Source organism: Carassius carassius, chromosome 28, assembly GCF_963082965.1.
Source record: "Carassius carassius chromosome 28, fCarCar2.1, whole genome shotgun sequence".
Classification (NCBI taxonomy): domain Eukaryota; kingdom Metazoa; phylum Chordata; class Actinopteri; order Cypriniformes; family Cyprinidae; genus Carassius; species Carassius carassius.
Window position 1 is genome coordinate 31,288,257 of NC_081782.1, and position 14,603 is coordinate 31,302,859.

The 14,603-nt window shown below is 40.6% G+C and overlaps 1 protein-coding gene across 1 annotated transcript in view; it reads left to right on the forward strand.

Annotated features, from left to right (window-relative positions):
• Positions 1–3,118: 3,118 nt before the first annotated feature.
• LOC132108303 (beta-secretase 1-like) overlaps positions 3,119–14,603 on the forward strand; it is a 35,672-nt gene continuing 24,187 nt past the window's right edge. The window contains exons 1-5 of the mRNA XM_059515004.1: positions 3,119–3,563; positions 4,945–5,033; positions 6,142–6,358; positions 6,435–6,572; positions 11,956–12,090. Of these exons, the coding sequence (XP_059370987.1) occupies positions 3,291–3,563; positions 4,945–5,033; positions 6,142–6,358; positions 6,435–6,572; positions 11,956–12,090 (852 nt within the window). The 5' untranslated portion in view covers positions 3,119–3,290. The remainder of the gene's footprint in view (positions 3,564–4,944; positions 5,034–6,141; positions 6,359–6,434; positions 6,573–11,955; positions 12,091–14,603) is intronic.

The window sequence follows — 14,603 nt, forward strand, 5'->3', positions numbered from 1 at the left end:
TTCATTTCACTTTTGGTGCGAACGCGCTCTTACATTTTTAAAAGAATAGTTTTTTTTATATTAAATTAAAAAAGCAAGCCCTGCACAGTGTCAGGATATACTCAGGAGACAGAGGTAGGTGAATTCAGAACAGTGATTTATTGAGTGATATATGTACAAGTGTGTGGTGAATCTGTATCCTCAAGTGTTCGTTGAATCTCAAATGAAGATATAGGCGCTCTGAGTGTCACATGGATTAGTCATCCAGGCAGGTAAGTTTGCTAGGTTCTTGTAACGTCAAAGCCACAGTCACAGATCGTTCACTAATGTTGTCTTTCTCTTTAGGTGCCGAAGCCAGTAACAACTCTGGAGAATCACAGGAGATTTCAGCGACGATTGAATCACAGGTAAAGAGCTGGTGATCCGCGGTCCTGAGGGCAGCAGAACAAAGACACAGGTTAGTGTAACGCCAAAAGGTGAGAATACGTTATGTCTGGCAAGTAGAGCTTCAGGAGACGAGAGAGAAGAGACTGTTCCTGTTGGAGGCTTGACGGGGATCTGTGGTGTGGTTGAGTGCTCTTATCCTGTTGGTGATTGGATAACGTAATGCGTGGCAGGTGTGGCTGGTTAACTCAGGTGACTGGGATCGTTGTTGATTGGCAGGGACCGGAACTGCCAGATCCCTGACATCCAGATTTAAAAAGTAATGCAACGCAACACATTACTTTCCATAAAAAGATACGTTTTCATATCATAATTAATCACCCTTTTAAGGAAATAATCAAATATTGTAATCACTTTTAAAAGTAACTTTCCTCAACACTGCAAACTGTTGAGTGTCTGGAGCGTTTTATTCATTATTCCGAGTTCTCCGTCAGGATGGTCCTCAAATAATCAATTTTAAGATTTGTGTTTTATGGTATTCTGTTATAAGAAGCTGTTTCTCAAGGTAAAGGAATGACTCAAGTATTCAAGGACATATCCTTCAGATGTAGACCTAATTACTAATAGTTCAGAACAGTATTCAGAAAGAAAAAAGCAAGATATAATGACTGTAAGCGTTTGAGGATTTGGATAGTCATTCCTTCCTTCTGATGGATTTGGTAACGCTCGAGTCATTATTAGTAAGTAACCACGATCTTCCAAATAATTAGTAATTCCTTCAGAATGATGTAGTAACACTAATTATAATATTAAATATGGTAATAATAATAATAATAATGTCTTATTTATATAGTGCCGTATAGAAACCCAAGGACACTCTACATGACGTTAATAAATAACATGAACACATATACAAATATATAGTCACATGATCAAACAAATAGAGCAGACAGAGATAATCTAAAGTACAAGATGAGTAATGAAAGCTAGCATGGAACTGAAAAATGAGGCAGACAATCAATTAACAAAATAGGTTGTTAATAAATGAGTTTTGAGTCATTATTAGTGGGATGGCATTACTCTTAAAATAACTGTTAATGATTATCTATATATATAGATATATATAGATATATATATATATATATAAAGAGTTCTTTATCATGTCTGTCCAGCTGAATCTGCTGACCTGTGTTAGCCATGGAGAGGGTTTGAGTGACCACTGCTCAAACCAGGACTCGTCTCATCACCGCTGCATCCTAAAACACACGATTCAAAATATATCTTTTGTATAGTTTGACATTACAAGTTGTTGTTAATACTGCACAATGTAGACATTGCATTTTTGTGCATGGATTTCAGTGCAAGTTGCAATTTTGTTCAAGTTGACTTTAACTGTAAGCAGCCTGTGTTGCTGAGAATCCTTTCTGGTTGTGAATGCACACTCCTGTTCTTCACACTCCTGCGCTCTTCACAGTGCAATGCATCTTGACTTGTCTGTTTTGGGATATGTAGGATGCAGCAGTGATGTCTTTATTAACCCCACACTCTAAACATATTGTGTCAGGTCATCTGAAACTGTGCTTAACATCAACAACCACAGCAATCATAATAAAAAAATAATAAACTCAAATCAAATAAATTAATTGAAATGGTCAAGTCAACTGGAAATGACTCCTCGTGATAACAATATTTTTACAGAGTAGATTTATTGCATTACACATGAATCAAAACAAGGGCTCTGTGTTCATGCTTACCAACGACACACAATTTTTGTCCTGATTTTGATAATAGCAGATGTTCATAATTGTCATTATTTTTATTTAAATATACATTTCAAAATCATGTAATCACAATTACATAAAAACACTAAAACTGAACATTTTATGTGTTTTCCTTCTTTTTAATGATGCAGGAATCTTGCAATAGCGGTAAAATACTGCATTTATTTTGCTCCTTGGTGTATATGACAGTGTTGAGGTATTTCCAGCTGATAGTGTCACTGTGCTGTGATAGCAATGCTGGGGACAATGTTAATGATTTGCATGAAAACACTGAATAATAATGTTAACGTGTTTCACTGTTATGCAGAACAAGAGGAAATGGTCTGATGAATAAACTCCAAGCTCCATGATGCTTCACTGCAGTGTCTGTGTCAGTGCGCTAGTGGTAGAGCAGTCTGATTCATTCAGCGAATCGGCTCGTTTGAGTGATTCACTTTAACGAACCGCACCACGTTTAATAGATGTTTTGCTAAATATCGATTTATTTTTATAGGATATAAAAATAATGCGTGTAATGTGCATCGTTTGTGATTTAACCTAAATTAAATTTAACCTAATTTAACCTTAATTTTACTTCAATCCACTACAATGCTTTTTCAGTCGAGTGATTAATTCGGTCTGTCCGAATTGTTCTAAAGAATCGATTCCCGTGAATGGCTCGGTGAGGAGTCGGACATCGCCACAGTGCGCGCGGATGCGGGGAAGATGGAGGAGGAGGCAGGAGCTGTGTGAGGACACAGAGATGCGGATTATGGAGGCTTGCGCCGTCAAATGAACAAAGCACCAGAGATGACGCGAAATGGACACGGGGACGAGCACAGGTCACCGACAGGACCCTAAAAGAGCGCTTCCCGTCTGCATCCATAGAAACAGAATAGCCGTCTCATTTTAACAGCTCGTTTCTTTAAGAGCGTGCCGGGAGGTAATTTCCATATAATAATTCTCATAAACAATAACAAGCAGTGCGGGAAACGGGGATGGTTGTCGCTGATTGTCGATGCGGAGGATGGAGACAGCGCTCGAAGCCTGGTGTCCTCTAGTGCTCGCAGGGATTGGGAACTTGCGCATTCTGTGCGTTATGACGCCATAGCAGACACAACACTTGAGCGATCTGAAGTACACGAACGGATCTGAACCTCTGAAGAGATGAGGGTCCCGTGTCTGCTTCTGTTCTCATGGACATTAGTGTCCCTTCTGCCGGTCCCCTGCTCCGGATCAGTGCTGCTCCGCGTCCCGCTGCGGCAGGGGCCCCTCTCACAGACGGCGGGCCCCCGGGGCCCCTCCAGCTCCGCACGCGCACACACACGCGCACGCAGAGCACTCAGGGCGGGGACATTTGTCAACATGATCGACAACCTTCGAGGAAAGTCAGGACAAGGCTACTACATCGAGATGGCTGTGGGCACTCCGCCTCAGAAGGTGAGGAGTCCAACACCAGACTATTCTCCTATAGGCTATGTGTGCTGTTCTCAGACACAGGCCATTCACATTTTCTTTCATATTTTGTCTTAACGTTATCTCTACTTGTTCATTTATTTGCAGAAATAGTCTTGCAATATGAATATCACCACAATGTACAGTAAAATACAGAAAACTATTCCAAATATATTCCAGTGTGGACACAAAAACTTTAAAAAACATTTCAGAATTATTTAATTCAGAACCATCTTCAAAAATGATTAGACTAGAATTTACATATTGACTTAAAGTAAAACAAGAAATAAAGAAAATGTTTTACTTTTATTCAAAACATTTTTTTACCCCATTGTTTTCTGCTTTGTTTTAGATCTTTGTGCTTTATGGAAATATTGCACCATTGATAATTAATGACTAAATGCTGTTAGGATTGAATAAAGTGTGTTTGGTGAAGTCCACTGCCTCATACACAAGCTTGAGAATGATGTGGAAGGAAATGAATGAGTGTTTCTGCAGCTGACAGCTGTCACATCATCATTACTGTGGGTAAGGTCACATAATGCACGAGGAAGAGAAGTCCTGTGGTGTAGGGGTGCACTGGGACGAGGTTAGGACGCAGTGAGCAGAAATAACAGGAAGCCCACAGGACAAATCTATGACATGAGGAGACTACAGCAGAGACAGAGAGAAGGAGAAGTGTGCTGAATCTAAAACATTCTTCTGATAGCTTTCATACACAGAGGTACATTTGGGAAGTCTCGTGATGCACAGGCGTGATGACTACAGAAGTGGTCAGTCAATGTTTTATGTCTTCAGTCACTCGGCTATCAGCATCAGCTATTCAAAAAAGCTTTCATTAGCTGATGTTGAGTGCAGAGCAGCTGATGACGTATAATTATAGAGTCTAATGAAGGCAAGTGACAGAGTGACTCACTCAGCAAGTCTCTCGAAATATTCAGCAGTCTGCTGCCAGCTAGACTCTGAAATGGTCATTGTGGACACAGTCAATGAGCTTAATCATTTCAGAATGAACGATGACATGGCCATCGATCAGCCGTCCATCTGCTAAACCTGCTTGAGATCTCAGGAGTCCCAGACATGTCTGCAGCTCCGTCTCGTGCTCAGGTTTCAGCCCTCGTCTCTCTCCCTCAGTGTGGATCACGTTCTGCTCGCTCAGGGAGTCTAGATCAATAATACATCTCATTCTTAAATACCCCTTCACAAACACACAAACACCCGCAAGGTCACAGAACGAGCGTCAGACTGCAGGGTGGACTAGTGACCGTATCATTACAGTGCCCTAAAATACGCTGCTAACATTGCACCACTCACATTTCTGCACACATTGTTTGCATGTAATCTTGAATGTTTCCCTCTGTTTCAGCTGAATATCCTGGTGGATACGGGCAGCAGTAACTTCGCAGTCGGCGCCACCGCTCACCCGTTCCTCCACAGATATTACCATCGCTCTCTGTGAGTACTGCTAACATCTCACACCAGGACTGTAACACTACAAACATGACGCTTTGCTACACACACCGGTCTTAACGTCACTCTTCAGGATGGTTTCGGTACAGCAGGAGGAAAGAAAGACTAAATTGCTTTTTTTTTTCAAAATTAAACCGTGGTTTACTGAACACATTGCTCACTCTTTAAATAAATTCAATTATAATTAAAATTTTCTAAAAAATTTAGATAAAAAATCTATCTCAGCTTCTGCCCTAAAGTCTATACTACGGTGAACCCTTTCACATTACTATAAGATTACAGTTAACATCAGAGCCCAAAATTAAATTAGTGGTTATTTGTTTATTTTTAAATATAATAATCAGCAAACAACTTTAAAAATGTATAGAAACATATAAATTGCACATAATGCAGTTTTTAAATTAACTTCTAAATCCAATTATAAAATTAAGATTTGTTGTTAAAATATAATCATTTACACAGTGGCTGTCTAACTTGTTTCATAACAGACTTATTTGTCTGTTATGAAACTATAATGGGTATTTTATAAACTATAATGGGTATGTAGTGTAATATTTCGAGTAACACTCTCCTCTTGACTTGATTTCTCTTGTGAACTATCAAGCCGTGGACACTGATGACTAGCCTGAGCTAAATGAAATATTACGTGACATTTAGTTTACAAGCTGATTTACTGAGGTATTTCTGTGAGTGAAACACTGATTGAGTGATTACATGAGGCTTGACATGTTCATTCATGTTTATTTCACATTAATATTAATAGTAAGAGGAAGGGATGATCGCACTGCTGTCAGAACGGAGATGTTTACACAGCCATCTGTCACTCCTCATCAAAGAGCGTCAAGACAGCGTTTATTTTCTGAGTTTACTGAAGAAGATAAAAAAGGCATAATTTAAAAGGGGAGACTTCCTTTCTTGTGAAAAGTAACTATATATAAACTGGAAGTTTCCAGTGAAGTTTCACTCCAAGCATACCGGAAATGTTTGTTCTGAGTATGTGTACTGCTACACCCCTGATTCACACACAAAAGGGGCACGATGTGTATATCTGAAGAAGCTGTTGCCAGAGTCAGCTTGGTGTCTGTGTCTTCAGCTCGTCGTCGTACAGAGATCTGGGTCTTGGTGTGTATGTGCCGTACACACAGGGCCGCTGGGAGGGCGAGCTGGGCACAGACCTGCTTTCCATTCCTCACGGGCCCAACATGTCTCTGAGGGCCAACATCGCTGCAATCACCCAGTCTGACCGCTTCTTCATCAACGGATCCAACTGGGAGGGCATCCTCGGACTGGCCTACGCCGAGATCGCCAGGGTGATCTTTCTGTAGCTGTCATAACTTCACAGAGCTTGATGAAGAGGCGCTTCTGACCCGGTGTTGTGTCTTTCAGCCGGACGAGACTCTGGAGCCGTTCTTCGACTCTCTGTTGAGGCAGACCAGCGTCCCAGACGTCTTCTCCTTGCAGCTCTGTGGAGCGGGGTTCACCCAGAACTACAGCGCGGGCAGCTCCACTGTAGGGGGCAGTATGGTGAGAGCTGACCCCTACATTCACCATTAACACTGAGAGAGGTGTTCACCATTAACACTGAGAAAGGTGTTCAGCATTAACACTGAGAGAGGTCATTCACCATTAACACTGAGAGAATTGTTCACCATTAACTCTGAGAGAGGTGTTCACCATTAACACTGAGAGAGGTGTTCAGCATTAACACTGAGAGAGGTCATTCACCATTAACACTGAGAGAGGTGTTCACCATTAACACTGAGAGAGGTGTTCACCATTAACACTGAGAGAGGTGTTCACCATTAACACTGAGAGAGGTCATTCACCATTAACACTGAGAGAGGTCATTCACCATTAACACTGAGAGAGTTGTTCACCATTAACACTGAGAGAGGTGTTCACCATTAACACTGAGAGAGGTCATTCACCAATAACACTGAGAGAGGTCATTCACCATTAACACTGAGAGAGTTGTTCACCATTAACACTGAGAGAGGTGTTCACCATTAACACTGAGAGAGGTGTTCACCATTAACACTGAGAGAGTTGTTCACCATTAACACTGAGAGAGGTCATTCACCATTAACACTGAGAGAGGTGTTCACCATTAACACTGAGATAGGTGTTCAGCATTAACACTGAGATAGGTGTTCAGCATTAACAATGAGAGAGGTCATTCACCATTAACACTGAGATAGGTCATTCACCATTAACACTGAGAGAGGTGTTCACCAATAACACTGAGAGAGGTCATTCACCAATAACACTGAGAGAGGTCATTCACCATTAACACTGAGAGAGGTCATTCACCATGAACACTGAGAGAGGTCATTCACCATGAACACTGAGAGAGGTCATTCACCATTAACACTGAGAGAGGTCATTCACCATTAACACTGAGAGAGGTCATTCACCATGAACACTGAGAGAGGTGTTCACCATTAACACTGAGAGAGGTGTTCACCAATAACACTGAGAGAGGTCATTCACCATTAACACTGAGAGAGGTCATTCACCATGAACACTGAGAGAGGTCATTCACCATGAACACTGAGAGAGGTCATTCACCATTAACACTGAGAGAGGTCATTCACCATGAACACTGAGAGAGGTCATTCACCATTAACACTGAGGGAGGTCATTCACCATTAACACTGAGAGAGGTCATTCACCATTAACACTGAGGGAGGTCATTCACCAATAACACTGAGAGAGGTCATTCACCATGAACACTGAGAGAGGTCATTCACCATTAACACTGAGAAAGGTCATTCACCATTAACACTGAGAGAGGTGTTCACCAATAACACTGAGAGAGGTCATTCACCATTAACACTGAGAGAGGTCATTCACCAATAACACTGAGAGAGGTCATTCACCATTAACACTGAGAGTGGTGTTCACCAATAACACTGAGAGAGGTCATTCACCATTAACACTGAGAGAGGTCATTCACCAATAACACTGAGAGAGGTCATTCACCATGAACACTGAGAGAGGTCATTCACCATTAACACTGAGAGAGGTGTTCACCATTAACACTGAGAGAGGTCATTCACCATGAACACTGAGAGAGGTGTTCACCATTAACACTGAGAGAGGTCATTCACCATTAACACTGAGAGAGGTCATTCACCATTAACACTGAGAGAGGTGTTCACCATTAACACTGAGAGAGGTGTTCACCATTAACACTGAGAGATGTCATTCACCATTAACACTGAGAGAGGTCATTCACCATTAACACTGAGAGAGGTCATTCACCATTAACACTGAGAGAGGTCATTCACCATTAACACTGAGAGAGGTCATTCACCATTAACACTGAGAGAGGTCATTCACCATTAACACTGAGAGAGGTCATTCACCATTAACACTGAGAGAGGTGTTCACCATTAACACTGAGAGAGGTCATTCACCATTAACACTGAGAGAGGTCATTCACCATTAACACTGAGAGAGGTGTTCAGCATTAACACTGAGAGAGGTCATTCACCATTAACACTGAGAGAGGTCATTCACCATTAACACTGAGAGAGGTCATTCACCATTAACACTGAGAGAGGTGTTCACCATTAACACTGAGAGAGGTCATTCACCATTAACACTGATAGAGGTGTTCACCAATAACACTGAGAGAGGTGTTCACCATTAACACTGAAAGAGGTCATTCACCATGAACACTGAGAGAGGTCATTCACCATTAACACTGAGAGAGGTCATTCACCATTAACACTGAGAGAGGTGTTCACCATTAACACTGAGAGAGGTCATTCACCATTAACACTGATAGAGGTGTTCACCAATAACACTGAGAGAGGTGTTCACCATTAACACTGAAAGAGGTCATTCACCATGAACACTGAGAGAGGTCATTCACCATTAACACTGAGAGAGGTCATTCACAATGAACACTGAGAGAGGTCATTCACCATGAACACTGAGAGAGGTCATTCACCATTAACACTGAGAGAGGTCATTCACCATGAACACTGAGAGAGGTCATTCACCATGAACACTGAGAGAGGTCATTCACCATTAACACTGAGAGAGGTGTTCAGCATTAACACTGAGAGAGGTCATTCACCATTAACATTGAGAGAGGTGTTCAGCATTAACACTGAGAGAGATCATTCACCATTAACACTGAGAGAGGTCATTCACCATTAACACTGAGAGAGGTGTTCAGCATTAACACTGAGAGAGGTCATTCACCATTAACACTGAGAGAGGTCATTCACCATTAACACTGAGAGAGGTCATTCACCATTAACACTGAGAGAGGTCATTCACCATTAACACTGAGAGAGGTGTTCAGCATTAACACTGAGAGAGGTCATTCACCATTAACACTGAGAGAGGTGTTCAGCATTAACACTGAGAGAGGTCATTCACCATTAACACTGAGATAGGTGTTCAGCATTAACACTGAGAGAGGTGTTCACCAGTAACAATGAGAGAGGTCATTCACCATTAACACTGAGAGAGGTCATTCACCATTAACACTGAGAGAGGTGTTCACCAGTAACAATGAGATAGGTATTCACCAGTAACAATGAGAGAGGTCATTCACCATTAACACTGAGAGAGGTGTTCACCATTAACACTGAGAGAGGTGTTCACCAGTAACAATGAGAGAGGTGTTCACCATTAACAGTGAGAGAGGTGTTCACCATTAACACTGAGAGAGGTGTTCACCATTAACACTGAGAGAGGTCATTCACCATTAACACTGATAGAGGTCATTCACCATTAACACTGAGAGAGGTGTTCACCATTAACACTGAGAGAGGTGTTCACCATTAACACTGAGAGAGGTGTTCAGCATTAACACTGAGAGAGGTCATTCACCATTAACACTGATAGAGGTCATTCACCATTAACACTGAGAGAGGCCATTCACCATTAACACTGAGAGAGGTGTTCACCATTAACACTGAGAGAGGTCATTCACCATTAACACTGAGAGAGGTGTTCACCATTAACACTGAGAGAGGTCATTCACCATGAACACTGAGAGAGGTCATTCACCATTAACACTGAGAGAGGTGTTCAGCATTAACACTGAGAGAGGTCATTCACCATTAACACTGAGAGAGGTCATTCACCATTAACACTGAGAGAGGTCATTCACCATGAACACTGAGAGAGGTCATTCACCATGAACACTGAGAGAGGTCATTCACCATTAACACTGAGAGAGGTGTTCACCATTAACACTGAGAGAGGTGTTCAGCATTAACACTGAGAGAGGTCATTCACCATTAACACTGAGAGAGGTCATTCACCATTAACACTGAGAGAGGTCATTCACCATTAACACTGAGAGAGGTCATTCACCATTAACACTGAGAGAGGTGTTCAGCATTAACACTGTGAGAGGTCATTCACCATTAACACTGAGAGAGGTCATTCACCATTAACACTGAGAGAGGTGTTCAGTATTAACACTGAGAGAGGTCATTCACCATTAACACTGAGATAGGTGTTCAGCATTAACACTGAGAGGTGTTCACCCATGTAACAATGAGATAGGTGTTCACCATTAACACTGAGAGAGGTCATTCACCATTAACACTGAGAGAGGTGTTCACAATTAACACTGAGAGAGGTGTTCACCAGTAACAATGAGAGAGGTGTTTACCATTAACACTGAGAGAGGTCATCCACCATTAACACTGAGAGAGGTGTTCACAATTAACACTGAGAGAGGTCATTCACCATTAACACTGAGATAGGTGTTCACCATTGACACTGAGAGAGGTCATTCACCATTAACACTGAGAGAGGTGTTCAGCATTAACACTGAGAGAGGTCATTCACCATTAACACTGAGAGAGGTCATTCACCATTAACACTGAGAGAGGTCATTCACCATTAACACTGAGAGAGGTCATTCACTATTAACACTGAGAGAGGTGTTCACCATTAACACTGAGAGAGATCATTCACCATTAACACTGAGAGAGGTCATTCACCATTAACACTGAGAGAGGTGTTCACCATTAACACTGAGAGAGATCATTCACCATTAACACTGAGAGAGGTCATTCACCATTAACACTGAGAGAGGTGTTCACCATTAACACTGAGAGAGGTCATTCACCATTAACACTGAGAGAGGTCATTCACCATTAACACTGAGAGAGGTGTTCACCATTGACACTGAGAGAGGTCATTCACCATTAACACTGAGAGAGGTGTTTACCATTAACACTGAGAGAGGTCATCCACCATTAACACTGAGAGAGGTGTTCACAATTAACACTGAGAGAGGTGTTCACCATTAACACTGAGATAGGTGTTCAGCATTAACACTGAGAGGTGTTCACCCATGTAACAATGAGATAGGTGTTCACCATTAACACTGAGAGAGGTCATTCACCATTAACACTGAGAGAGGTCATTCACCATTAACACTGAGAGAGGTGTTCACCATTAACACTGAGAGAGGTGTTCACCATTAACACTGAGAGAGGTGTTCAGCATATTATCATATAGCAGACTGAAAGCCCTGAAAAGGACAAGAAACCTTTAATAAAACATCATCAAAATATTAAGATTATTTGAAGTCTTAGGAAATCATAGGATAGTTCTGTATGTGGAGCCATATGAAATATTTTTACTTCTATTTATTTTGTGTTCTTTTTGGAGCTTGTAGGCATGTACATTGTGCTTAACATCTCTTTTGTGTTTTGCACTGACATAAATAAATTGAAATGTACCCTTACTGTTAGTAAAATCACCCAAACCACTTGGTGGTTAGACTTTTTTAATAATACAATAAAATCATCATAAAACACAGTCCACTATTATTTATTTATTTATTGTAGTTAAACAGCTTTATGTAACGTGAAACAAAATAACTTCAGTGACACACTATAAAAGATTGTGTTGTTCTTCACAGATAATTGGGGGAATCGATCCGTCCCTGTACGTGGGCGAGCTGTGGTACACACCAATCAGACGAGAGTGGTATTATGAGGTCATCATCGTGCGCATCGAGGTCAACGGACAGGACCTTAACATGGACTGCAAAGAAGTGAGAACACCTCTCCTGGGTTTGACTTCACAGATACAGTTTCAGTATCTTCAAGCACATGCACATTTACGTTTCCTGAACAATCTGTTGCTGTTTTCACATGCCTTTTACATATTGATTTTATTGATTTACTCTTGTCTCAAGTCCAGATAATCTTAAAATAAAAATAAAATAATCTGTGAACTACATTTTAAAAATATTAGTACAATTATGATCTACAACCCGAATTCCGGAAAAGTTGGGACGTTTTTTAAATTTTAATAAAATGAAAACTAAAGGAATTTCAAATCACATGAGCCAATATTTTATTCACAATAGAACATAGATAACGTAGCAAATGTTTAAACTGAGAAATTTTACACTTTTATCCACTTAATTAGCTCATTTAAAATTTAATGCCTGCTACAGGTCTCAAAAAAGTTGGCACGGGGGCAACAAATGGCTAAAAAAGCAAGCAGTTTTGAAAAGATTCAGCTGGGAGAACATCTAGTGATTAATTAAGTTAATTGATATCAGGTCTGTAACATGATTAGCTATAAAAGCTTTGTCTTAGAGAAGCAGAGTCTCTCAGAAGTAAAGATGGGCAGAGGCTCTCCAATCTGTGAAAGACTGCGTAAAAAAATTGTGGAAAACTTTAAAAACAATGTTCCTCAACGTCAAATTGCAAAGGCTTTGCAAATCTCATCATCTACAGTGCATAACATCATCAAAAGATTCAGAGAAACTGGAGAAATCTCTGTGCGTAAGGGACAAGGCCGGAGACCTTTATTGGATGCCCGTGGTCTTCGGGCTCTCAGACGACACTGCATCACTCATCGGCATGATTGTGTCAATGACATTACTGAATGGGCCCAGGAATACTTTCAGAAACCACTGTCGGTAAACACAATTTCGCTGTACCATCAGCAGATGCCAACTAAAGCTCTATCATGCAAAAAGGAAGCCATATGTGAACATGGTCCAGAAGGGCCGTCGTGTCCTGTGGGCCAAGGCTCATTTAAAATGGACTATTTCAAAGTGGAATAGTGTTTTATGGTCAGGCGAGTCCAAATTTGACATTCTTGTTGGAAATCACGGACGCCGTGTCCTCCGGGCTAAAGAGGAGGGAGACCTTCCAGCATGTTATCAGCGTTCAGTTCAAAAGCCAGCATCTCTGATGGTATGGGGGTGCATAAGTGCATACGGTATGGGCAGTTGCATGTTTTGGAAGGCTCTGTGAATGCTGAAAGGTATATAAAGGTTTTAGAGCAACATATGCTTCCCTCCAAACAACGTCTATTTCAGGGAAGGCCTTGTTTATTTCAGCAGGACAATGCAAAACCACATACTGCAGCTAAACAACCGCATGGCTTCGTCGTAGAAGAGTCCGGGTGCTAACCTGGCCTGCCTGCAGTCCAGATCTTTCACCTATAGAGAACATTTGGCGCATCATTAAACGAAAAATACGTCAAAGACGACCACGAACTCTTCAGCAGCTGGAAATCTATATAAGGCAAGAATGGGACCAAATTCCAACAGCAAAACTCCAGCAACTCATAGCCTCAATGCCCAGACGTCTTCAAACTGTTTTGAAAAGAAAAGGAGATGCTACACCATGGTAAACATGCCCCGTCCCAACTATTTTGAGACCTGTAGCAGAAATCAAAATTGAAATGAGCTCATTTTGTGCATAAAATTGTAAACTTTCTCAGTTTAAACATTTGCTATGTTATCTATGTTCTATTGTGAATAAAATATTGGCTCATGTGATTTGAAAGTCTTTTAGTTTTCATTTTATTAAAATTAAAAAAACGTCCCAACTTTTCCGGAATTCGGGTTGTAAACAAAGACTACAATAAGATAAATAATTTAATAATTATTGTGATTTTATTTTTTTTCAGTTACACCTGGCCTTTCATCATTTATAACCAGACCAACAATTTTGCCTTCAGTAAGAGTACAAAAAAGCTATTGTTAGATGTATATAAAAGTATAATATACATTGTAAGGGAAGCGACTTTGTCAAATTGTGCAAAAACTGTAAAAATATTATTTAAGTGTATTTTGGATGGACATAATTAGCATTAGGGAGACAAAGGAGTTTGCCATTTAATTTCAGAAAACACGAAACATAATTTAAAATGTAATGGAAATGAAGCTTTGATGGAAAGATGAACCTCTAAATCAAACTTCGCCTCTTCTTCATGTATGCCCAGTGTTGGACATTCCCAGCGCACACCTTGACATCAATCTGACGTCAAATATTAGTCAAGACTTGTTCAAGATGCTGCAACATCACTTTAAATTCAGTTTAGATGGCAGTTTCTTCCAGGGGTAATTGGGAGAAATTAGGAAGTTAAAGCCACACTGAAATTGTTTTAATCTATATGTAGGCCAATATGTTTGACTTTTCATTTTACATCAGATCAACCCCATGTCAAGGTTTTTGACGCATATTCAACCTGTTTTTTGATGTCAATATTGATGTCAGTTTGATGTCTTTTCAATATCAATTGCCCACTGGGTTATAAGAA